This window comes from Dreissena polymorpha, chromosome 12 (genome assembly GCF_020536995.1).
Source record: "Dreissena polymorpha isolate Duluth1 chromosome 12, UMN_Dpol_1.0, whole genome shotgun sequence".
Classification (NCBI taxonomy): Eukaryota; Metazoa; Mollusca; class Bivalvia; order Myida; family Dreissenidae; genus Dreissena; species Dreissena polymorpha.
In genome coordinates, this window is record NC_068366.1 from 36,788,944 (window position 1) to 36,815,968 (window position 27,025).

At 36.6% G+C, this 27,025-nt stretch overlaps 1 protein-coding gene across 1 annotated transcript in view; it reads right to left on the reverse strand.

The window, feature by feature from the left end:
* The window catches only part of LOC127853551 (dynein axonemal heavy chain 5-like), a 117,255-nt gene that overhangs the window by 57,311 nt on the left and 32,919 nt on the right, over positions 1-27,025 (reverse strand). Inside the window, 16 exon segments of the mRNA XM_052388130.1 lie at positions 252-405; positions 927-999; positions 1,466-1,592; positions 2,942-3,182; positions 6,717-6,862; positions 7,237-7,390; positions 12,429-12,766; positions 12,949-13,134; positions 15,264-15,344; positions 16,357-16,563; positions 20,133-20,156; positions 21,114-21,370; positions 22,007-22,227; positions 22,597-22,804; positions 23,539-23,690; positions 24,771-25,000. Coding sequence (XP_052244090.1) covers positions 252-405; positions 927-999; positions 1,466-1,592; positions 2,942-3,182; positions 6,717-6,862; positions 7,237-7,390; positions 12,429-12,766; positions 12,949-13,134; positions 15,264-15,344; positions 16,357-16,563; positions 20,133-20,156; positions 21,114-21,370; positions 22,007-22,227; positions 22,597-22,804; positions 23,539-23,690; positions 24,771-25,000 — 2,799 coding nt within the window.

Genomic DNA, 27,025 nt, shown 5'->3' on the forward strand with positions numbered 1-27,025 from the left:
AAATTCAGATTGACTTATTTTTATCAAAAATGTTGGTTTAGAGACTTCAAAACTAGAACACACAATTTGCATTTATCTCCCAACAATTGGTTTAGAGACTATCCATACCATGGAATACCAAATTTCAATGGTCACAAGAATACTAAATCGTTTGGTTAAGATACTATAGCGATTAGAATTCTAAATTCCCATAAATAACACCTGGTTTAGAGACTACCACTATAGAATACTTTAACCCCACCACGCTGTACCTGAGGCAGTTGCTTGGCGATGTCACCACCGACGAAGACGGCCTCCAGGTAGATCCAGAGGTTCTGCACGATGAGCCAGTTCTCAATGATCTCCGTTGTACCAGTCAACTTTTGTACCCACTCCTGAATCTTGGGCTTGAATGGGGCGTTGTATCTGCAGACGGATGGGGCAGTCAAATGTAAATCGCATCATTTTTAAAGATTGCAACACACAGTCAAATTAGTTTTGAAGAATGAAAATAACGAGGGTTAAGCACAAAACTATCATATCTCATGCAGTATTTATAAACAGCTACAACAGTTTTAAACTGAGCCTTTGAGAAATATATTATATACAGTTATATGAGCTTAATTTTGTTGTAATATCTCATGACTTAATGTGGAATCAAATTATTTTATTTCTATTTAACTATATGCTTTTTCTACTTGTTTACATTTAAAAATCTATCTTTTTACAAATTTACCTTAGATTTTTAAGAATAATGCCAAAATAATGACTTCAGTTTTAAGAAACACCAAATGTGTTGCTTTAAACAAGTGTGATTGTCTTTTTTTTTAAATTGAGGCCCCAAAAAACAGCAAATATACCGAATATCAATAATCTTTTTGCTCCACTCTGTAGATTAAATTCAAATTAAATTTAATTAAGCAATTTGTCACTAGACCCCTACTGACCTGTTACTAAGCAGACCAGCCAGGACCATCAAGCTGTCTTCCATCAGGGCCACAGTCTCACCAGTCGTATCACCTGCACATGGTAACACTTGTATCGATGTTCAATGTAACCAATGTATTCACATGTCCATCGTACTTACTGGCCCCTGGTTAAAACTAGATTCTTAAATAACATAAATAAAATATTGGAAAAATAATAATTTCATGCATTTATGTTCATGTATCTATTTAGAATGAGTATCACTTAATCATAAACTTTGCATTGGTTTTTGTTTGTGTTGACATCCATAGCCCATTTATGCCTAGTGTGTAGAAAAAAGGCCGTGGCAAACAGCGTAGACCCAGGGGTCTGCGCTGTTTGCTTAAAGGAATTCTGTAAGAAATATTCTAAATATAAAAATAAATATACAAAACATCCCTAATTTTGGAAATAAATTGATCCAATTATGAAGGATGGAAGAGTCCACTAGGCATAAATGGGTTAAACAAATGCACCCTCCTCAATTTGTAAGGTTTTCCTCCCTTGTTCGGACACCTACCCTTGAGTAGGAGCTCTCCCCTAGCCTTGAAGTTGGAGAACTGCAACGTCTGCACACTCCAATCATTGACCACCACCTTTAGCTTGGCCTCAATGTCCTTCTCTTTCACGGCGGAGATACACACGTCCTGGGGGAGAAAAACATCCAAATGATGTTGGGCCTTCTGCATTGTTCTTCAGTATATAACTTAATGAGTCGCATTCTAAGAAAAATGGGCATAATGCATGTGCGTAAAGTGTCGTCCCAGATTAGCCTGTGCAGTTCACGACACTTTCCGCATAAATTGGATTTTTGCTAAGAAATTTAGAGACTTCATTTAAATGAAAAATGTCATAAAAGCGAAAAGTGTTGTCCCTGATTAGCCTGTGTGGACTGCACAGGCTAATCTGGGACAACACTTAACGTTCATGCATTATGCCCAGTTTTCTCAGAAAGCGACTCAAATAATTGTTCAATTTCCATCTTCAATTTATCCTTAATATATATTTTTTTTTTAAAGAATTTTATCCTTATGTTCTTACTTTTTTATACTATATTGCCTTTTTGTGACTTATTTTATTTTTTATGTTTCACTCGTGGTCTTCACATTACCACTAACAAGGCTTATTTAGTACTCTTAACCCATTTATGCATAGTGGACTCTACCATCTTTCTCAATTGGATCAATTTATTTCCAAAATTAGGGATGTCTAGTACATTTATTTTTTTATTTAGAATATTTGTTACAAAAATTCCTTTAAGCAAACAGCGCAGACCCTGATGAGACGCCGCATTATGCGGGATCTCATCTAGGGGTACGCTATTTGCCAAGGCCTTATTTCTAGATGCTAAGCATAAATGGGTTAAGTATTCATATCTCCATATCTGATTGGCTGATATTTCTAAATATGTCATTCACTTGAAATCCAGTAATAATTATCATACAGAAAAAAAAAAACATAAAAAAATAATCATCTGCTATAAACATTCAAACTACAAGAGCTAATTTTGCATCAGTGTTTGTAGGTAAGTGCCTGGCAAAGCAAGAATAATCCCACAATAGTAACAAGATTTTACAATCCCCTTTCATTGAATCTGAAAATTTCATTCAAAATTTACAAATGCAGTCTAACATGCATGTGCTCATGGTGAACAATTATATTGGTTACAGAAGTAGAAAAGCCCAATGTTGGAAATATAAGCAATATTAATAGTAAAGCGAATCAAAACTTCAATTCCACAGAAGACATCTGCTTCATTTAACTCTTTCAATGCTGGAACCGAATTTTGAAGGCCTTTGCAAACAGTTTGGATCCAGATGAGACGCCACAGAACATGGCATCTCATCAGGATCCAAACTGTTTGCTATTCTTATAGTAGTCTTTGATAAAAAACAAAGAAAATGCTAATTTTAGAAATTCAGCAGACGACATTTTTGCAGATGACAAATTTCCCAGCATGCAAAGGGTTAAACTTCCTTCCACTTTCCCCACCCACCTCAATATCTTCCTTGTTCTTCAACAGTGGGGCCTCCATGATGTTCCTCAACAGGAAGTTGTCAGCCTCGACATCGAATGAATGCCCGGTGATCTGAGCAAGACGCTCCCAGTGGCGCGGCATCATTGCCTTGTTGGCCATCATCTCCAGAAGGGGGCAGGTCTCGTTGAAGTCATCTATGGTCTTCTTCAACTCCTCGTAGGCCTGCCATTCCTTCAGAGCCTTTGGAAGCTTGCGGCACCTGCAAGAGTCAGTCGATATAATTATCAACGTGCCATAATTCAAGCATAATTTTAGCCACAATAGTCGAATGGGTTATTGGATATCAGTCGCGTTCTGGTAAAACTGAGCTTGATGCATGTGCGTAAAGTTAACTCTTTCAGTTTCGTGGCGTCTCATCTGGATCCAAACTGTTTGCTATTCTGATAGCATTTTTTGAAAAAAAATCGAAGAAATGCTAATTGTAGAAATTCAGCAGACGACATTTTAGCAGACGATAAATTTCCCAGCATGCAAAGGGTTAAGCCTGTACATTCTGCACACAATAATCAGGGATCACACTTTCAGATGTTATCGTATTTTTCTTTAAAAAGCGATCTCTTCTTAGCAAAAAATCAATCTAGACGGAAAGAGTAGTCCCTTATGAGAATGTGAGGACTGCACAGGCTAATGAGGAACGACACTTTATGCATATGCATTAAGCCCAGTTTTCACATAGCGAGGCTTATATGATTATCAAAGTGTTGTAATTGAAGCCATTATAGCTGTAAGGGTCATAGCATTTACCTACATTGTCCTTTTCTGATGAATAAGTGAATTATTTGAAAATGTGGGGACAAATCTGATTTCATCCATTTAATCATAAATGTCTGGACATTTATTTATGGCTCCCAGGGGCCATTATAAAGCTTATTGTGAACAAGACAAATCCCTTATAATGTACAAATGGCTTATGACTGTTACAACTATTTGTATCCAGGGCCCTCAATCTATCAAATCTGCCGCCGAATATCGGCGGCAGTCCCCCACCTGAAAAGTATACTTTTTTCCCCTTTTGGGGGGAAAAATTCCCCCCCCCCCCCCCAAAAAAAAACAAAAATATTTTATTTATTTTTTTTAATAGAAAGATATGTCTCATGATTATTATATCTCAATTCTATTTCAATTTAATCTTTTCAAACATACTAAATTATGAACAAGAGTGCCAAACTGTCACAAGATACGCCCGTTTTAAGGCTTTGGACAACTTGATAACTTTATAATGACCCATATTTGAACTTGACCTACATATCATCTAGACACAACTTCTGACCAAAGTTGATGAAGATCTGATGAAAACTACTTCAATTAGAGAGCGGACACCATGCTAAATGATTGAAATGCACTAATAGACCTCGTGACCTAGTTTTTAACCTTGCATGACCCATATTTGAACTTGACCTACATGTAGATATTGTCTAGACACAACTTCTGACCAAATTTGGTGAAGATCAGATGATAACTACTTCAATTAGAGAGCGGACACCATGCTAAATGCTTGAAATGGTTTAAGTGACCCTGTGACCTAGTTTTTGACCCAGCATGACCCATATTTGAACTTGACCTAAACATTGTCTAGATACAACTTCTGACCAAGTTTGGTGAAGATCGGATGAAAACTACTTCAATTAGAGAGCGGACACCATGCTAAATGCTTGAAATACACTAAGTGACCCTGTGACCTAGTTTTTGACCCGGCATGACCCATATTCGAACTTGACCTAGATATTGTCTAGATACAACTTCTGACCAAGTTTGGTGAAGATCGGATGAATACAATTTGAATTAGAGTCCGGACAAAGTGGCGCCGTTGAAAATGCACTAATTGACCCTATGACCTAGTTTTTGACCCGGCATGACCCATATTCGAACTTGGCCTATATATCAACTAGATGCAACTGCTGACCAAGTTTGGTGAAGATCGGATGAATACAATTTGAAATAGAGTCCGGACAAAGTGGCCCCTTTGAAAATGCACTTATTGACCCTATGACCTAGTTTTTGATCCGGCATGACCCATATTCGAACTTGGCCTAGATATCAACTAGATGCAACTGCTGACCAAGTTTGGTGAAGATCGGATGAATACAATTTGAATTAGAGTCCGGACAAAGTGATGCCTTCCGCCCGCCGCCCGCCGCCAAGGGGTTTCACATAATACGTCCCGTATTTTATACGGGCGTATAAAAATGCAATGAATATAGTGCAAACATGTACAAATGAAATAATGAGAGAGTAAGTAAAAAAAATCCCCCAAAAAGGGAAACGCCGCGAAAATTCCCCCTCCTAAGGGCTGGGGACCCCTTCCCCCAAAGTAGTGTGAGGGCCCTGGTATCATATGAATAATCTATTTACATATGGACAAAAGATTTGAGGTTACTAAAGTTGGAATGACGATGCATTACCCCAAAAATAAAGGTCATTTTTGTTTGCACCTCATGTAAATTAGTGTCAAAACAGCTTCAAATAACAATTTTAAAGCTACCGGTAAATCATTGAAAGGGTAACAGAGTTTGCCTAAATGACAAATTGTGCTGAAAAGCTGAACACATTTAGTAAGCCTAATGCATCAGCTTAGGAACATGTTAATCTGTTTTGTTCCTTTTTCAGTGTTATAAAGCAGCATATTATCACTGAAAAAGGACGCAATCATACTGTCATGTATAAAAACAGCAATCATACTGTCATGTATAAAAACAGCAATCATACTGTCATGTATAAAAACAGCAATCATACTGTCATGTATAAAAACAAAACAGTGAGTAACATAAAGCTTTATTACACTCATATATTTTATTACACAACTCGAAATTAATACTTTGCCACTTAGAAGCAAATGGAAAATGGCTTTATGCAACCAGAATAAAAAAAGAACAGCCTGCAAGTAACTCGCAGCAGTCTGGTCAAGGGTTATACTGTTTGCTGCAAGTCAGTATCATAGGGTTGGAAATGAAGGCTTTAAAACTTGAACCAGTATGACAGGTCTTACATTTAATTTGAATCTCTTGTGGACTATTAACCCTTTCAGTGCGGGAACAGAATTTTGAAGTCCTTTGCAAACAGTTTGGATCCAGATGAGACGCGACATGGCGTCTCATCAGGATCCAAACTGTTTGCTATTTTGATAATATTCTTTGAAAAAAATTGAAGAAAATGCTAATTTTAGAAATTCAGCAGACGACATTTTAGCAGACGACAAATTTCCCAGCATGCAAAGGGTTAATGCATCAAAGAAGGTATCTGAGTGGCAAAGGGTTAAAACAAATCAGCCTAATTGTTCTGGACAGAATCGTATTTGTATAAATAAAAACAAAACATACGTTACTTTAACCATGATCTGGTGAACATTTTTTTTCCATGCTTAACTACTTGCGTTAAAACAAAAAAGCTGCTAACTTTTTCTGGAAGTTGAGGATTTTGTTGTTGCACAAATGAAAACAAAACATTCAGCTTGACATTGCCGCATTAACCCTTTACTACTTAGATATGTAGTTTGACGCATTTGTAGTCCCTTTGAAAGTTACATTTAATTAAAGACCTTTCTAACAAGATTCAAGTTTTAAAGACCTTATTTTCAACCCTTAGATACTGATGAGCACCAAACAGCATAAAACCTGAACAGACTGTGATTTACTCGCAGGCTGTTCTGGTTTTATGCTTTTTTCACATAGTCATTTTCACCTTGCTTCTGAGCGGGAATTACCACCACAATCATTAAAACCCAGCGCAAGCCTACTTGTTCTGGAAGTCCAGTATTTCGTTGTTTATCTTCTCGATGTCAATATCCAGCCAGGGTATGTCAAAGTAGCCATTCACGTTCTCCAGCACCACGTTGTACAACTGGTAGAGCTTCTGCAGTAGGTTCAGCTCCTTCTTGATCCGCTGTAGGTCACAATATACTAAATATTCACCTATACAATTTAATTCAAATGTGAATAGTTCAAGCGAAATGAAATGCAACATTTTGCACTTAAAGTCCCCATAACCATACCTTTTTAAAAGGGCATTCTAAGCTGTATTGATTTATGCCATTTTCTAGAGGAATATACTTTTTTCAGAGCAAGTTTTTACTATAGTCTCTAACTTTATCATATTTCAGTGATTTAGTAGTTATCATGTATGCTTACTCAATAAATATCTCCAAAATATAAAAACAACAGAACAGTCTAAATCGTAAAACATGCCTTCGAGTATAATATAGCGATTTCTTTACGGAGTACACCTCTACAAGAATCAATCATTTAGCATAATGTAACCTGCAGCTCTGGGTAGGGCGTCACAGGCAGACCGAACAGCTCCTCGCCGCCAGAGTATGTTATGTACTTGCGCCAGAGCTCATCAAAGCGTGACTGGTAAATGTTGAGTCTGTCAGAGGCCTCGCGAGGTGGGATACCGGAGACCATCGGGCCTCTGGAAAGGAATAGGGAAAAAAAATATTGAAAATATTTTTTGTATCAATTAATAGTAAATTTCCATATCTTGACAGCCAATTTATGTAATTCACATATTTTTCTCTCCCATTTTGAGCAAATGTTTGCAATTGGCAGATTTTTCATCAATTGAAAACCAATTTATGCAATTTACCAAGTTTTAAATCTGTTTGAATTCATTTTTTTCAATTAAAACATATATTTATAGTTATTTAAAGCCAATTTAGGTAATATACATCTACTACTCCATCTGGTAAAGGCAATTAAGGTAATGTGCAGAACCATAAAAAGAAATTAGCATTTTCCATTAAAAGCTAATTAATGTAATTTACAAAATATCCCATCCATACAAAGCCATTTTCATACTAGATACATTTGAGCTTATATGTACAGATTTTTACTGGTATACTGAAAAACAAAAGAGCAATCAGCCTTCTTTAGACAAACAAGGATTGAATTAGAAACGTTTATATCTGACTTACATATGGGCAGTGCTCTGTGAAAAAGGGGCTAAATGCATACACGTTAAAAGTCGTCCCAGATTAGCCTGTGCTAATGAAGGAAAACACTTTATGCCTTAACTAGATTTTTGCTAAGAAGAGACTTTCTTGAAACGAAAAATGTCATAAAAGCAGAAAGCGGACTGCACATGCTAATCTGGGACGGCACTTTACACACATGCATTAAACCCCTTTTTCACAGACCACTGCCCATATCAATATCACAATGGCTTCATAACCAAGCCTGGTTATGCAACTTTCAAATTATGCCAGTAATTGAAATTTAGTTTTTTTCTAGCCTTTTTGACAAATACTGGTTAGCAACCTAATTATGTAAGACTGTTATATTTATAACGCTCATTTCTGAAGACTGACAAATGCCTTTATATGTTTTTAATTCAAACCCTATTTGCTAGATCGTTAATGGGATATCATTCTTTTAATGGAATACAATTGATGGTTTATTTACAAAAGTCAACACATGGTTAATGTTTACAGACATAATTAGAATAGCTTGTCAAGTAAACAATTGTATTGTTTTTAACACAAATATTAATAATACATATTTGCTGTGAAAAATGCAGGGCGACTATACAATCAGTATGGGCGACCTGCTTTAACAAGCTGGTGGCACTGCAGGGTGAGTTGCTTTTAGCAAAATTTTACACCCCTGAAACATGATATTAATTATAGTTTTTTAACATTAAAACTCAACGCAATTTGATGTTTACAAATATCTGAATTGCTTGCAAAATGTACCTTGTAAACATTTCTAAGAAATAAAAAACATATCCCATTTAACACTATAAATCCACTGTTTGGATTTTCTCCATGAAAAAGGATAGTTTTGTTTGATCAAAGATCTGTAAATAAACATGTTTATTTATAGATCTTTGTTTCGCTGATATTGGAAAACAAGTTATAAGTCTATTTAACACAAGCATAAGATGACATGTTGCACCATCAAATTAATGTATTTACGCCATTTTAATGTTCAGGTTAAGAAATGTTTCATTTAAACTCTTATTTCTTTCTAAATACTCAATTTATATAAATGTGGTAAATACTTCTATACAGTAGAAAATTACCTCCCTTTAATGACCCCCCATACGGCTCTTGTACATACGCATGCATCTATCAAAAAATATTTTGTTTTCATTCGCTTGTAGATAACACCCAGAATGTATCAGTAAATTTTAAATAAAATATTTTGTATTAATTAGAAAGTTATTAAATAAACCCCCTAAATTTCGACCAAGAAGTACTCGCTGACCAGTATCAAACACTGAGTGAAACTGTGCATGACATATGAAAAAACAAGAGCTGTCACCATAAGATGACTTATGCCCCCTATAAACGCTTGATAGAAGTTATGAGTTTTTTTCAAAATCTAAACGCAGATTTCGAAACCTAAACGCGGACCCTTGAAGTTCAAGGTCACAGGGGTCAACATTTTTGTGCGTATAGAAAGGCCTTGTCCATATACACATGCATACCAAATATGAAGGTTATATCTCAAGGGACATAGAAGTAATGAGCATTTTTCGAAACCTAAACGCAGATTTTGAAACCTAAACGCGGACCCTAAGTTCAAGGTCAAGGTCACAGAGGTAAAAATTTGTGTGCGTATGGAAAGACCTTGTCCATATACACATGCATACCAAATACGTGTATGAAGGTCATATCTCAAGGGAAATAGAAGTTATGAGCATTTTTGAAACCTAAATGCAAAGTGTGACGGAAAGACCGACAGACAGACAGGCGGACAGACAGGCGGACAGTCCGATCACTATATGACTCCTTTTCTTTGAAAGGGGGCATAACAAGAGCTGTCACCATAGGATGACTTATGCCCCCTATAAACACTTGATAGAAGTTATGAGTTTTTTTCGAAACCTAAACGCAGATTTTGAAACCTAAAGGCGGACCCTAAGTTCAAGGTCAAGGTCAGAGGGGTCAAAATTTGTATGCGCATAGAAAGGCCTTGTCCATATCCACATGCATACCAAATATGAAGGTTATATCTCAAGGGACATAGAAGTTATGAGCATTTTTTTAAACCTAAACCCAGATTTTGAAACCTAAATGCGGACCCTAACTTCAAGGTCAAGGTCACAGGGATAAAATATGCTGTGCATATGGAAAGGCCTTGTCTATATACACATGCATGCCAAATATGAAGGTTATATCTTAAGGGACAGTTATGAGCATTTTTCGAAACCCAAACGCAGATTTTGAAACCTAAATGCAGAGCCTAAGTTCAAGGTCAAGGTCACCCTTTCTTCGAAAGGGGGCATAAAAAAAACAAAAAAAAACAGAATGACCTGAGGTGGTTCGCTAAGAACCTCTTTTTATTTAATTAGTTTTTTATTTAAATATATAACCTTGTATGTTTTTTTGTTTCTTTTGTTATTCCTTACAATTAATAAAGAAGTGTGAATACAATACTATTTTACTAAGCACAAATATAAACTCAATACTAATTACTAATTAAGACCCACTTTAATTTAGGAAGGTGACTATTTTTTGTTAAAACTTTCAATTTGCTCAGTTTTTCTATCGCTTTTACATGTAATTACAATTCAAACGTGCAGACGTGAATATAGGCTGTATAGAACTTAAACGTGCAGACGTACAAAGACTGCTTTTATTTTAATAATACTAGTACTTTTCCTGTAACTGTGTTAATCAAGAAAACATACTAAGTCACCTATATTTGTTATTCATACATGCCAGACGTCCCGATCTCTGCGGTACAGTCAAGCTTTTGGGCTCTTTGTCCCGGCATCCCAATATGAGACGATTTGTCCCGACATTCGTTAAAAACAATATAAGGTCTTTAAGTTCCCAATGAAATTCGCTTTTTGAGCTCTTTCTGGCTAAAACTTATCATCGCTAATCCCTTTATTGCCCCCAATTTACAACCAACTTCTACTACTCGAGTGCACCAGTGTTGTTTTTGACACCTTATCAGCGATTTATCGGCAACTTATTGATTTAGTCAGCATTCACACCATGGTGTTTTTATGATAGGGGTCGCTAATTGCTATCGAAAGATGTATCGTACAGAAATTAACGCCACCTGCGTTTGTATTTCATGGCCCAATCAAGTCCAACGATACTTTTATCCTGTGTATTATACAACCTAAGGTTATAAATCCTGTCAAGACACTGATTTTGTACATCAAACAAATTGAATGATGACCATTATACATTGATGTTTCTCACAAATTACCTTTCGTTTTCGACTGATTTTCAGAAAATAGTTTGTACATATTGCATCAATCTAAATTTAGAGTCAACTTACGATTGGTTGAATAAGAACAGTGCTCGATGCACTCACATCGTGTCATGCGATTTACATATGTTCAAGGGGATATCCATGTACCAATTGGATGTCAAATCGAGGCATACAGGGATACCCCTCATTTTAATTTATGGAGTGTGTTTACTTCCGGAAAATGAAGAACGTCTGTGCTCACGAAATTCTGAACACACATTTATCGTCAAGATTGGGCAGAACTTTAGAGTTTTTGTAAGTAATATACTGACTGTTGAGTATATAGAAAAGGTGGAATGATTGATCGTTTTAGGTGTCCCACTTTTTGGTAAAATGTCCCGAGAATTTTTTATGGAAAGTCCCGATTTGGACCTGAAAAATTCTGGCATGTATGTTGTTATTACATATTAAGGTTCTTTTAGTGGCTACCTTGGACACTCTACACCCAAGGGTATGATTTAATTTTTTTTTATGAAAAACAAACAAAAGAAACTTCTTTTCAGTTATGAAAAAGAAAAAAAAACTTCTTTTCAGTTATGAAAAAGTAAAAAACAAACTTATTTTCAGTTAGTTCGCACTAGTTTCGATGTGAATTTCACAAACACAGACTGTGTAGGTATCAGATATCATAATGCAATAATAAAGCAACTGGATTTTAAGAAAGCCTTGTTTTTATTAGGTGGGTGAATAATTGGTACAGTTCCAAGCATTTTCTAAGTAAATATAGGGGTGTATTTTAAGTGACAGTTCTCGGTTACATTTACGAGATTTTCATAAAAAAGTAATACTAGAATTGATGTCAATTGTTAAACATTATTTCTGCCAAGTTTCAGTAAAATCGATCTAATAAAACACTTGTTATGTGGTAAAAAGCTCCATTTCCGGGCGAAAATGGGTCGCTAACCAGTAAGGTAACTGACTAACGTTGAGCTTTCAAGGCACGATTAATAATGGCAATGTCATGGCAATAAAAATGCACTTAAAATGGCTTCATGGCAGTGTTTTTTTTTTCACCTTTTTTAAATAGGGCCGGGTCCCATAGAATTGGGAAAATTTGCAGCGTATTGACTAAAATTGGGAAATTAGTGTTGTTGTTGATTTGCTAAAAAATGCTTCAAAATTTATAAGAAACTTTTTTTCCATAGGGCATGGGGCCTATTACCGAACCCAATTTTGACTGAAAAAACAACAACACTGCATGGTAAACAATTCATTAATTTACCCTCAACTACACTCACTTAGTATCGTAGTCGCCAACAAAATGCATCTGGTCAGCCATGAATTTCTCAACCCCGTTGAGCAGGTTGGTCTTGAACTGCGGCTGAATGTTCAGCAGATGATCCTGGACCTCGCGTGACTGAGTGTTCAGCTTCTTCCAGCCGTATGACAGCGAGTCTACGCGCTCTGCGTTACCGTCGTTAAACAGGATGTTGTACTTGTTCAGCATCGCGTATGCCTCCTCAATGGGCGTTATGGTCATGTCGATGCGGATCGAGGCCTCGCGTATTTCTCCGAGGCTGGCCATGTGCGAGCGGATGTCGTCCAGGTCCTTCACTTGGCGGGATAGCTTCTTCATCTGAAACATGTGTTTCCATGGAAATGAGACATGGTCAGGGTGGGATAGATGTTAAATAATGTGAGATAGCTCAGAGCTACAATTTAATACAGAAAGATAAGGTCATTTATCTTTATTTCCTGCTAGTTTTGAGCAAGTGCTGACTGCTAAATACAAGGTTGCTTATTACCAGTATCTCATACCTGGCTTTCAGTAAACTCCAGTATCTCATCCATGTCCGAGGCACACTTTTCGTTGAGTGCGCGGGAGAAGGCCAGTTTCCAGTTGCGGGCCTCCGTGACCAGCGCAAGCTTCAGGGGGTCGGTCATGAAGGTCACTGAGCCTACGCGGTACGAGTGCTGGATCTCCTCCAGCTCTTGCTCCAGGCGCTGAAATGTGGTTGCAGATGTAAAGATATGAGGCATGCTTTGGGAAAAAGGGGCTTAATGCATTTGAATGTAGCTTCATGCCATATAAGCCTGTCATGTATGCACAGGCTTATCAGGGACAAAACTTTCTGCATAGACTATTTTTGTTTAGAAACGACTTCCTTTAAAGGAAATAATCAATCAAAGCGGACTTCTTGTTCAGTTTTCAAAATTTGAGAGAGCATAAATAAATATAAATAAATCGGGACAATTTTACTGAATTAACAGTGGTAGTGTGCAAATATGACTTTTTAAAATGTATTTAATGGATTTAAATTGGAACAAAATTGATTGCATTTAACTGCTGCTTTGCTGTAAATAAATTAACACTTAAGACAACTAAATATTCTTAATTTAACACCTGTATTATGTTGAAATATGCAAAAGGTAAATTGGTTCAGATTTGTATAACACTGATTACAGGCTTACTCATGAGACTGCAGGCAAGAATAATAACAATCAAGTTCAGGTTGGATATACATTTCACTTTAAAATTGACCTCAGACAATGTGGGGAAATTTTGAAATAATCCAATCTTAATTATTTTAAAAATTTGACAACCTTGAAATTATCTACTGGTTTTCTTCAGCTTTTGAATAATATGAATGACAATTTTTAACACAATAATACTTATGTTTGAAAATTAATATTAATGACCAGTCACCTCCGACGCTTGTTTTAAGAGTGACTCACTAAAGGGGGAATGCCAATGTTTATTTCAAGGTTAAACAAGATCTGTGTTTATGAAACTGTACTTTGAAGACGCACAGCAGTTATTTAAGAGAAAAGTGTGTAGTCCTAGGCACATAATTTCGCCAAAAAACTATGGACCTGAACTTGACACACACTTCATCTGTAGGTCATGTAGGTTGACTCACAAACCAAAAATCAGCTTAATATCTGAAAGCCTTGAGTAAAAAACTCAGAAAAACAGAATGCCTGACAGATGGAAAGTCCGACTGCTATATGCCACCCTACAGGGGCATAAATAGAGAATACTATGTTAGTGTGATTGTGTACTTAAATTTATCCCGAGAGTGAAGAAAGGTTTACATGGCAAGACACTAAACCATCAAAGAAATTACCCTTTAAATTTACATTGATTTCCTTTGAAAAGTTAAAGAACAATTCACTGACACTTTTCTTAAATTTAATCCATCAATTGTTCAACAAAACATCGCATTATTCGAGTACATTCGACATTTTAACTAAATCGAAAATGCAGTCTCACCAGTTTCATTCCAGTTTTATTTCCAAACACTGTGTTTTTCACATTCATAATATTATAACAATCCATCGTAAACGCACACACTCGTAAACTCGTTAAATGACTGCTTACCCAATGACCTAAATGACGCAATCAGGGGTGAAAGGCCAAAAAAACTAGTCCCTACGTAATGTTCTAAAAATAAGTGTGGAAGAAACCTGATCTAAAAATAACAGTGGAGAAAACCTTATCTTTTCTTTATGAGTCGTATTTGTTCTATAAAATCATTTAGCTGTAGGATAAAAAGAATAAAAGAAAATTATAGTGTAACTTATAAGCTTTAAAGGCTATTAAAAAGAAGAAACCAAAGTACATGTTTCAAAATTGCTTTTATGGTAGTGACTTAAGAAATATTTATTTTGTGCGTTTGTTGTGTATTTATATGTATTTTCTAATACATTTGTTTTGTTTCTATCTTTTTGGCAAGTGTTTCATTGCTATGAATAAAAGACCTGCATACTGTGATGAGACTTCTCTCCAAAAAGTGAATTTGTGTGGGTGTTTTTGTTTTCCAAAAATTCCATTTTCCTCAATGAATATTTAATACTATACAAGGAATCCTTCGCTATAAACATTAAAGATAAATTTTAAATAGTCTTATATATTAACCCTTTGCATGTTGGGAAATTTGTCGCCTGCTAAAATGTCATCTGCTGAATTTCTAAAATTAGCATTTTCTTTGATTTTTTTTCAAAGAATACTATCAGAATAGCAAACAGTTTGGATCCTGATGAGACGCCACGTTCTGTGGCATCTCATCTGGATCCAAACTGTTTGCAAAGGCCTTCAAAATTCGGTTCCAGCACTGAAAGGGTCAACTTACCTGATAGTATTTGATCTGCTGCTCCAGTTCAGTCAGGATGGGTTTATCGTTCATGAATTCCTTCACAGCTTCCTCAGGGTTCTGTATAAGCAAATGATGGGTTGTTAAGTAAATCGCCTCTATTATAAATTGTTTTTATTAATTATAACTTAATCATAGATATATCTCAGGAAATTAGAAAAGGAATTCATTAGTCTGAAAAAGATATTTGTAGTGGAGCAGCGCTCCAGCCAGGACTTTTTTTTCAGCCAGGACTTGACAAGGGCTAGGTGCTTTATTGTTAAAAGGCCATTTTGAGTGCATGGTCAAATTATCTCTGTGGAACATATTCAATATAGAATGTGTGATATTAGCATTTTACAAAATATATTTTTTCATTTCTTTATAATTAATACAAAAAGTTTCACTTTAACAATTTAATCAATTATGCAAGCTTCAAATAACATTTCCTGTATAATGATGTGATCAGGTGAAAAAAGGGCATGGTTGGGGTACAAATGGGCAGGGACCTTAGGGCGGCAGGGTTCAGTGCCCTTCCTTTTTAAGCCTAGTTGCAGCACTGGTGAAGTTTCTTTATAAAAAAACTTGTTCATCCTTCTGAGCTGACAAGTAATTATGCATCTTTGGAAATGAAATATGTTCATCGATTTAAAGTAACATGTTCACTTCTTTGCCACATCAGGTTTATCTAGAAATCATGTGTAGAAAAGCTATCAACTACACACTTTGGGGCTGTATTCCATGGTCAATATTATAAACAAGCTAAAATCTGAAGACATCAAGAAGCCTTTGGATGAAAAGTTACTGCTACATAGAGCAAACATATCAGCCACACTCTCGGAAAACCAGGCTTAATGCATGTGTTGAAGTGTTGTCCCAGATTAGCCTGTGCATTGTGCAGTGTTAGTAAGGGACAATGCCTTCCACTTGATTTTCACTAAGAAACAAAAACATCCATAAAAGCGTGAAGTTATGATCCTGATTAGTCAGTGCAGACTGCACAGGCCAATCTGGCACAACACTTCACCCATGTGCATTAAGCCCAGTTTTTCCAGACCACAGCTCATGTTTATCGGTGGTGATCTAAATCTACCTTCGCCCACAGGTGCCCATGCCCAGAGAAGCTATCCACAACTTCCTGTACGTCTGCCTTGGAGGTGGCGATGATGGAGTTCAACTGGATGACTATCTTGACGACATCCTTGTGCTCGCTGATGATTTTGTGAAGAGGCTTGATCAGAGACGTAGGCTTCATGATACCACCATCCTCCGCCTGCTCGTTAGCGGCCACTTCCAGTTCCTGTAAGAAAGTAGGGCAATGGAAAGGTCAGTTTTATAAGCCTGAAGGATTGCTGAGGGAAATGGCAGAGAAAAGATGTATGAACTACTGATACTTGAATTGTTCACATATTTTATTATTTCTTTATATTACTTTTTGTGATTAAATCAATAAACTGATGATATTATGGTGTTTTTTTTCCTTAAATATGTATTTTAAAACAAAAAAAGACAACGCACACAATGAGATAATGAAATCAGCTAGTGACAAATTCTGCTGAATTAAAAAAGGAGCAGTGTGAAACAATGTGCTCAAGCTTAACTTATGTATAATCAAAAGTTTTTAAAAGATATTTAGATTTTTTCCATACGAAAAAAAATAAATTTTAGAAAAACAATGAGATGTTTGAGGAATCAAAACACACATACTACAATACAATTTTTTCTTTTATTAATATTGAATATAAATAAGAACAAATCATTCTAATAACAACTATAATTATCACTTTAGTACCTAGAATACCCAGTCCCAGTCAAACACATTAAACTCCAAGCAAAGAGGGAGTAAGTAAGCCTCCAAACCACCCCTGGTACATACAGGCAGAGATATCCTGTTAGTTTCACCTTCAGAAGGTGTGTCAGATCCCTTAAAATCATGTGCCTCAGTTGAACATGACTTATTTTAGGGAGTGGGGAAATTTGATTGGGTGCATAACATTATCCCCCTCGCATGTGTAGACATGAATGCTGTGTGCTTTAAAGTCCTTCCAGTTTAATGCATGTGCGTAAAGTGATGACAAAGATAAGCCTACAACACTTTCACCTTTTATTGTATTTTTCATTTAAAGTAAGTCTCTTCTTAGCAAAAATCTAGTTTAGGCAGAAAGTGTTGTCCCAGATTAGCCTGCGTGGACTGCACAGGCTAATCTGGGATGACACATTACGCACATGCATTAAACACCTTTTTTCACAGAGCCCGGTCCACGTTTTCCCTTTAAAATGACTGATTGGAGAAGATAATTAGCTAGATTACCATTCCCTCTTGCATTTTCAAAAGACATCCAGTGACAATTGCTGAGATGTCTTGTAAAGTAGCCCATAAAGAAATGTATTTTTTCAAAGGAAAGTAGTGACAACCGCCATTATACCACTTCAAAAAGAGACAGACAGTCATGCAGTGCGTTTTCTCTGAACAAAGTGCTTAACAATTAAGTGGTTCCGACCTTTAATCATATCTCAATAACTATTTGCAAGAGTCAGCAAGCAGAGAAGAATTACAAATGTCCACCCCTTAGGGATTCAGTCCATATGACAGAGTCCAACACCAATTTTTGACATCAGTATTGCCCCAAAACTTACCAAGGGTGACTGTACAAAGCACAGAAGAGATCACAGGTAAGCACTGCACTGAATTGCTTGACTTTGTTATGCATTTTCTAGTATCCAAAATAAGAATGAACTGCATGTAAACAGTTAAAAGGCACAACTGTTAAAGTTGCTAATTCACATATAACATCTACAGCTATATGTACCTTCAGTGATAATGCTCTCTAGAAACAAATGTATCTTGATATAAATAGTTAAATCTATTTGAGTCGCGTTCTGTTAAAACTGGGCATAATGCATGTGCATAAAGTGTCATCCCAGATTAGCCTGTGCAGTCCGCTCAGGCAAATCAGGGATGACACTTTCCGTCTAAATTGGATTTTTGCTAAGAAGAGACTTCATTTAAACAAAAAATGTCATAAAAGCGGAAAGTGTCGTCCCTGATTAGCCTGTGTGGACTTAACGCACATGCATTATGCCCAGTTTTCTCAGAACACGACTCATTTGAACAAAATAAATGAGCCGCATTCTGGGCATATGCGCAAAGTGTCATCCTAGATTAGCCTTTGTAGTTTGCACAGGCTTATCAGGGACGACACTTTCACCTAAGACTGGATTTTCATTTAGAAGAGACTTCCTTTAAACAAATTATTCCATAAAAGCAGAAAGTGCTAACCTTGATTAGCATGCTCACAGGCTCATCTCTGACAACACTTTACACACATGCATTAAGCCCTGTTTTCCCAGAGCAAGGCTCTAAGATATTTGCAGCTAGAGTGATTAAATAATAATAGCAATGATACAATTGTAGACATCAAAACCTTCTCCCAATAGGATAAGTAAGATGACAATTCCAAAATCACAGCTTCCTGAGACCCAGGGGCACAAAATACAATAAGCATATCATAGTATAGTAATTAAACATATAGAATAATGCAAAGCCAATCTTTCCGCCTATACCAATCTTTTGTATTCAGGACATTTAAATATCATTTTTTTAAATTGACATTCATGTTTAGATCTATTTCATAAATAGCTGTGCTCGACTTCTTTAATTCTATTTTTAAATCTGTGTAGAATATGACAATCTCAAAAACAAAAGTTAAATCATATTAACATTTTCAAACTTGTCCTTAAGTACTGCTTGAGCATGATTCCGCCCAAAATTTTTGCTCAAGAAAACCCTCCATGACATGGGAAACTACTGCAGTTGAATATGTACATCCTAAAAATCAATTATTCAAATGCATGCTATGAGAGTATGAACTTGATAAATGCATGTACACTAAAATGCATGCAAATATATATGAGGACATGCATATAGAAAAGAGAAAACAATTCATTAATGGTTTTCGAATCTTCAATATCGGAGGAAATAAAGTATATGTACATACATTGACCAAGTTTGTGAGAGAATATATAACACCAACAACATCGTGTTTATACGTAATAATCTATGTAGTTATCAAGAATATTGTCCAAGACTATAAACCCTACCAGATCATCAAACCATCAATATGTGTTCAGGACCAAAAAACCTTTGCAAGGGGCCTCTTTTTTTTCCCTTAACCAAAAAGGCCATTTCCCCTCGTACATTTCTTTAACATCATGCATTTTTCTCTAAATGTTCAGTCTACCTCAGTATTTTTCATTCCCCAAAGCCAGAAAATTGTGTCTTTTTTTCCCTGAAAAAAGGCTGTGGTCCTTTCACCAAAGTTGGTGTTTTGGCCCTGGTGTTATTTGAAACAAGAGTATAACTGCTTTCCATGTAACATTTAGACTTGATGATCAAATAGTTCATGGTTTAAAATCAATTTGAAAAAAAAAAATCCAGTTGTGCTTATTTTTTTAAAGAAATTACACAAAATCTAGTAGAATGTTGACTCCGTATATTTTAAGGTGACAAAATAATACAAAATCCTGTCAAATTTTAGAGAATTTTTTTCTTTCCTCATGACAAACCATCTGACAGTCTGCAATTGCCAAAGAATTTATCACACAACCACAGTGCAATATTTCATGACCAAAAGCAATAAGTTTATTTAGTTACGATATAACACTGAAACAAATCTGAAATCTGAAAAAATTATAGAATGATATAAAAATCACTCTATAGACATAATCTGATTAACTCAACATTGATTCTTTTTGAAAAAAAGAAAAAAACAACAGAAAAATAAACATCAGAGAAAATTGGGGGTTCAAACAAAAACATAATGAATGGGATAAATATACATTTCTGACTTGTGGAAACTCTAGACTTACTCGTTGTTTTTTCCATGGTAAGTCCTACGGTTGGTAAAGCAAATTAGAAGTGTTCAAACACTTATCTATGGTACTTATGCAAAAAGATGCAATATATTTACAAAAAGATCTTTTGATTTTACATATATCCTATATAAATCTTTTTTAAATTGTTTATTTTGAATTGTAGGAAATGAAAAAAAATCCTTCAAAGCAATTTTTACTGCGTAAGGAATAAAATGTCAACAATATTTATTTCCTTTAAGCCTATAATAATTGCAAAATCTCAGAATGCCATTCAATACTACATTTTTCAAGCAAGAAAATGCACTGTTTTTGAAAACTTAGGCATGCAAATTTAAATACTGAACTATAAAATGAACAAGACTATTGCCAAGCAATAAAAGTCCCCTACCGGTGAAACTCCACCATTTTCAGATATTTATATATATATATTTTTATATATTTGTTGCCATAGCAACCAGAATTATCGACGTAAGAACAAAATGAAATGAGGTGCATAATCTCCATATTGCCATCTGTCTATGTTTCAAGTTTCATGAAAAAATATGTAGATCCAGAAAAAAGTAACAGACAGACTCACAAACTCACAGACACACAGAGCGCAAACCTTAAGTCCTCTTTGGTTTCACCAGTAGGGGACTAATAATCTACATTTGTGCATTCTACAACAAATTAATAAAGCAAATAAAAGAATACACTATTTATTGACAAAGACGGCTCTAACTTACAACAACAATTATAATTTTACATATTTAAAATGAAGTAAACATGCCATTTACATACCTTTTTATATTTATATTTTTTGTTATAACAATTTTCTGAACAGGTTAAACTTAACAAATAGGCCATCCTTTTGTTTAAACTCAACAGTTAATAGATTATTTTATTTCAATACGTAAATCAAGTAATTCATTAGATAGAATGAAGCATACTGTAAGTTAATCGATTAATCCCCACAGAAAGAATGAAGCACACTACCTTCTGCTGCTGCCTCTGGTGGATAATCAAGTGCTCCCACTGAGGAATGTCCTGGGAAGCCTTCAGGATGATCTGAACAGCCTTATTCAGCGAGGACTGAAGGTCTTCACAGCTTGGTTTCGTCACGATGTTTGGAATCTGCAGAACGATCTCAGCACTAAAGAGCGGCACCTTCTGGTCATCGTCACGCTCGTCCTTGGTGTACTTGTTTGATGTCTGCAAACGTCGCTTGATGGCATCCAGGGAGAGGCGAGTGCCTTAACATTGACAAATGTACTTCATTTTGTTCAAAATCTCACTACATGAGGAGATCCTGTTAAGCAGTTTACAACATCATTTTTCTTGCTTATAAATGATTTTGTATTTTGTATACAGTTGTTATATGCAATTGATTGGAAATTGAATGAGAATATGATTATATGCCTTAACCAAAGATGCTTGCAAAAACAACTCACAAAAGCTTTATTATACACATCCAAAAGAACCCACTCTATATAAAATAACCCATTCATCTCAGTATTTAGCCAATTAAGCAGCCTAACACAGAGAAGAAAACAACATCAGAATATTTGCAATAATCAACAAACATGGGCTCAGTCTTATGCAACTGAAGGTTAGCTTTGTTTACATTAGACTGACTATTTGCATAGTAACCCTTTCCCACTCAGAAACAGAGTGAAAATGGTTATATGCAAATAGCATTAAACCAGAACAGAATGCGAGTAACTGGCAGTCTGTTCAGGCTTTATGATGTTTGCTTCTCATTAGTATCTTAGTGTTGGAAATGAAGCCTTTAAACCTTGAATCTTGTAAGAAAGGTCCTTATTTTAATTTGATTTTCTAAGGGACTACAAACGCATCTAAGTTGTAAAGGGATAAAACAAAACAAGTACCTTTCACGAGGGCCTCCGTATTTCTATTGGTAAAATAGTTGAGCAGCTGGAAGTAGGAGCAGGCGATGCACTCCTGGCAGCGGGCCTTCTTGTTCTTAGTGTCTGGCGAGTAGCATTGGTAGCTCTCCTCGGACATGAGGGCCTTGCGCTCCTTCTCATCGAGGCCTGCCTGCAGCTGGGAGACCAGGTCATACACGGCAGTCTCCACCAGGTGGCTCTGACTGAAAACATGGTGGTATCACATGATATGAAGGGGTGCTTAAAATAAAGTATTTTACTTTTTTTTAAGTATTTCCTGGAAGCCTCTTCTCTGAATACGATGCAGATAATTATGGGGAATGCCAGAACCAAACAATGTGTCAGCAACCCAAATTCTTTATATGTCATAGACTTCTATTTTATGGATAACTTCATACAAGTTGCATATGCATATTTTTCATTTCTTATTGCATTACATTATTGTCTTAATTTTCATATGTTATAAGTACTTGTTTCAAGTCTTGAAATAAAATGTGTTGGAAAATTTTTAATATTTAAATTAACTACAGCTAGAGTGAAGTGATAAAAAAACTTAATATGCGATCACTTACTTGGTGAGGTACTTGGAGGCGATATCGACGACCTCGGTGGTGATGTCGACGAACTTCTCCATGGTAACGGCCTCATCCTCTGGCAGCTCGCACAGCGCGGTGGTGGACATGTCCTCGAGGACGGCCTCTATACGACACTCCAGGATGTCGTGGACCGTCTTGGACAGCTTGTCCAGCTCTCTCATCACCTTGTAGTTCTTCTCAATGTCTGCAAGCAAAGGTAAAATGAAACTCTTTTTTTTCATCACCATAGTTGCCAGGTTTCCTTACCATTTTGAAATTGGGATTTTTTTTGCGAGAAAAGTGTACTGATTTGGAAAAAACTAATTGAATATAACTCTTTATAATAATTTAAAGTATATGATGTATAGGAACAAAATAAATAAGATAAATTATAGATAAATAATTTGTTAGATGTAATTATTGAAATAAAATTAAGATTTAATAATCATAATCACAATGTTTTAAAGTAAATAATCAAATTTGGATAAATTTTTTTCAAATTGAGCAATTGTTTACCATTTTACTTTGGGAATGGGTCCGTTTAATCATAGATTTGTCTGAAAAAGGCCTGCATGAAACAAAGCATGAAAAACACCCTACTGATAAATGTTGGTGTTACCCAGCCCTCTTGTATACAGTTAACATGCACAGTACAAGGAGGTTTTTTATGGTGTTTGTCAGCCATATTGTCTTTATTTTCTCTTGAAATGCTGGCCCAAAATTGAGGACATTATTGGAATAAGATGCTTTCTTCAATAAAATTAATGCATATGCCCTACTGGAAGCCTTGTCAGCAATAATTCATTGGTCCATTTGAATACATCTCAGTCCAAAAGTAATTCAATAGGTCAATGCCATGTCAAAATGAAGACAGGTGATGTAGAGGTGTTGAAAGTGTTCAAAGATGTATCAAAGCTTTGTACAAAACTTGCAACTTACACTCCTTGACGTTTAGCGATGTCCATGTAAGGGAGACCACTCCAGCATAGAGTTCCTCCTCCGCTTTCTCCTTATACGGCTTCATGAGAGGCATCAGCACGGGTGAGATGGCCGTCAGGATACCTTTGTATTCTCGCAGCATCTCAGACAGGCTGAAGGAAAGAATCATATTTAGTGAATTTTTAGGGTTAGGGTCATTATGCATGCGCGTAATGTGTCATCCCAGATTAGCCTGTGTGGTTTGCAATACTTGATTTTTGTTAAGAACAGATTTTCTTTGAAGGAAAACTTCCATAAAAGTGGAAAATGTTGTCCCTGATTAGCCTGTGCATACTGCACAGGCTAATCTGGGGAGACACTGCGCACATTCATTAAACCCCCTTTACAGGGGAGACACTGCGCACATTCATTAAACCCCTTTAACACAGAGCAAGACTCATAAGTATGGTATATGGTGAGTTCATTAAATGATTTAAACATAACAAATGATAAGGTGAGTTTGGTAAATTAATTTTTAAACAAATATATCTACACTTTCTTTCCCCTTTTTTAATGAATAAATATTTTACAGAAGTTGATTGTACTTGGCTAAACCCAATTAGATACACTTCATTTTAACCCATCATTTCCACTATTTCTACTCCTCTTTCTAAAATGAACATTTCCCAGTTGACCCTTCCCCACTGAGAAGCAAAGAGATAATTGCTATATTCAATCTGCATTAAACCAAAACAGCGTGAGGGTAATTGCAGTCTGTTCAGGTTTTATGCTGTTTGCTGCTCATGAGCGTCTTAGGGTTTGTAATGAAGCATTTAAAACTTTAATCCATCACTAAAGGTTGTTAATTTAATTGTATATGCTGAGCGACTTTAAACCGATCAAAATACATATCCGAGTAGTTAAGGAATAATGAAAAAACACGCACTTGATGTTGGCCAGTTAGATTTCACCTATAAGATTCATTTTTACTATTTGAACCCTTCCTCCTAAAATAAACAAACACATTATCAATTGAGCAGCATTCCGGAAAAACTGGGGCTAATGCAAGTCTGCACAGGCTATTCAGGTTTAACACTTTCCGCTTTTATGGAATTTTTCATTTAAAGGTTGTCTGTTCCAAACAAAAATCTAGTTCATGCGCAAAGAGTCGTTACTGATACAAGGATGACACATTAAGTATTTGCACTTAGCCCAGTTTTCCCAAAACGTGTAAAAATTTATAAAACACGTACTCAACGTTGGCCTGTTTGATCTCATCCTCCTTGGTCATGAGAGCCTTTACCGTCTCCGGACACTCAAGCCCGAGGGCCTGAAGGTACTTCGCCTCCTGGATGAGCTCAACCACCTGGGGGTCAAAGTTCACGAAGAGCTCGCCTGAGTCCGGGTGGCGAATCAGCAGCGACGCGTTCAGGCCCGACTTGGCGGCCTCCACGGCCCTCAGCCAACCACGGTGGTACAGCATCTGTGTGGGAGATTGATATGGGTCAGTGACTTACAGGTGATTTACAATCATATGTTAGGATTAAGGTACAGTGAAAACCCTCTTTACGACCAACTCGGTATTCCGACCAACTCGCTAAGTCGACCACCATTTTTCAGTCCCGATTTTTTTCTTCTCTATTTCAATGTTCGTTACACTCACTAATCCGACCAACCCGCTAATCCGCTATTACGACCACTTTAATCAGTACCAATAATCGATATTGTTCTTAATTGACACCCGCCAAAGGACCATTAATTTTCACACCTTACTTAATCTGGTGTTGTGGTACTTTCGGGCTTGTGTACGAAGCCATTGTGAACCAATTAACCTCAATTAACGACAACGGTTTTTGGCATCGATTTGCGACACAGGTGTTAGATTTTCGGCACTTGTTATTATTTTTAACCCTTGATTGACAATTAGCTATTATTATCGAGTCTTTGATGGGTAAATTGGTAGTTGTTTGGTACATACTTTAAAGATTAAATACGGCGAATAATTTAACAGTTAGGATATTTGAGTAACATGATTTTGTTCGTGATGGATATAAAAACCGACCTTTATACCATATCGTTATTCAAAATGGATAAGCGTAAACGGAAAGAGTTGTGTTTAAAAGAAAAAATTGATTTGATCAAAGCGAGTGATGGGAGATCTCAACGGCAGTTGGCCGATTTATTCGGCATTGGAAAGACTCAGGTTCAAGCTATTCTAAAAAGAAAAGCTGAATTTTTAGACGGCTATGAACAGAACCAAGGCAACGAGAGAAAAAGGCTGTGTACCAGATCACCGGTTGATAACATAAACACTCTCATGTGGGAGTGGTTTAAGACAGCCAGGTCACAGGGTATTCCACTCTCCGGTCCCATGCTTCAAGAAAAAGCCTTGTTCTATGCGTCAGAACTGGGGGTAACAGACTTCAAGGCATCCAATGGGTGGCTTGGCCGTTTTCGCGAGAGACATAACATTAACTTCGCGGCAGTGTGTGGTGAAAGTAACAGTGTGAATCAGGTGACTGTGGATGACTGGGTGGAACGACTTCCAACCATACTTGCTGGTTACGATCTCTGTGATGTGTTCAACATGGACGAAACAGGGTTATTCTTTAGAGCCCTCCCAGACAAATCTCTCTCCATCAAAGGTGAAGATTGTAAAGGTGGAAAGCGTTCCAAAGAGAGACTTACAGTGGCTCTATGTTGTAACGCTGTTGGTGATTTTGAAAAGCCGCTTATGATTGGTAAGGCGGCAACCCCTAGGTGTTTCAGAAACACCGACGTATCACGACTTCCAGTGATGTGGCGTCACAACAAGAAGGCGTGGATGACAAGAGCCCTCTTTACAGAGTGGGTTCAGCTCTTCAACCAACGAATGCGCCGGGCCAGGAGAAATGTCCTTCTCCTCCTGGATAACGCGCAGTCACATCCTCCAGACCTACAACTTACCAACGTCAAAATTGTGTTCCTTCCAGCGAACACAACATCCAAGCTTCAACCTCTAGACCAGGGTATCATCCAAAACATGAAGCAGTTGTACCGAAAAAGACTTCTCCGTTCAGTGCTATCGAAGATTGACAAAGAAAGCATGAGTGCTGTGGAGTTGTCTAAGTGCGTGTCTGTGCTTGATGCTGTGCAATGGGTTCACTCATCAGTCAATGAAATCAAAAGAGAAACCGTCTCCGGTTGTTTCAAGAAGTCTGGTGTTCACTTTGACGACAGTGACAACCTTCCCCTCTCTGAGCTATCCGACAACATGTCTCTCTCAGAATTGAGGGACATGCTACGAACAGCCCAGACAGATTTGAAACTTGAAAACGCAATGTCCGCAGAGGAGTTTGAGGCCATTGACAGCAACATCCCTGTTCATTCAGACCTGAGTGAAAATTGGGAGAAAGAACTTATGGAAACTGTGTTGAAGCCTGTGAGTGTGACTGATCCCCAGATTGTTCAAGAAGAAAAAGAAGAACTACAGCCCGAGCAAACTGAACTGAAAATTAATTCCTATCAA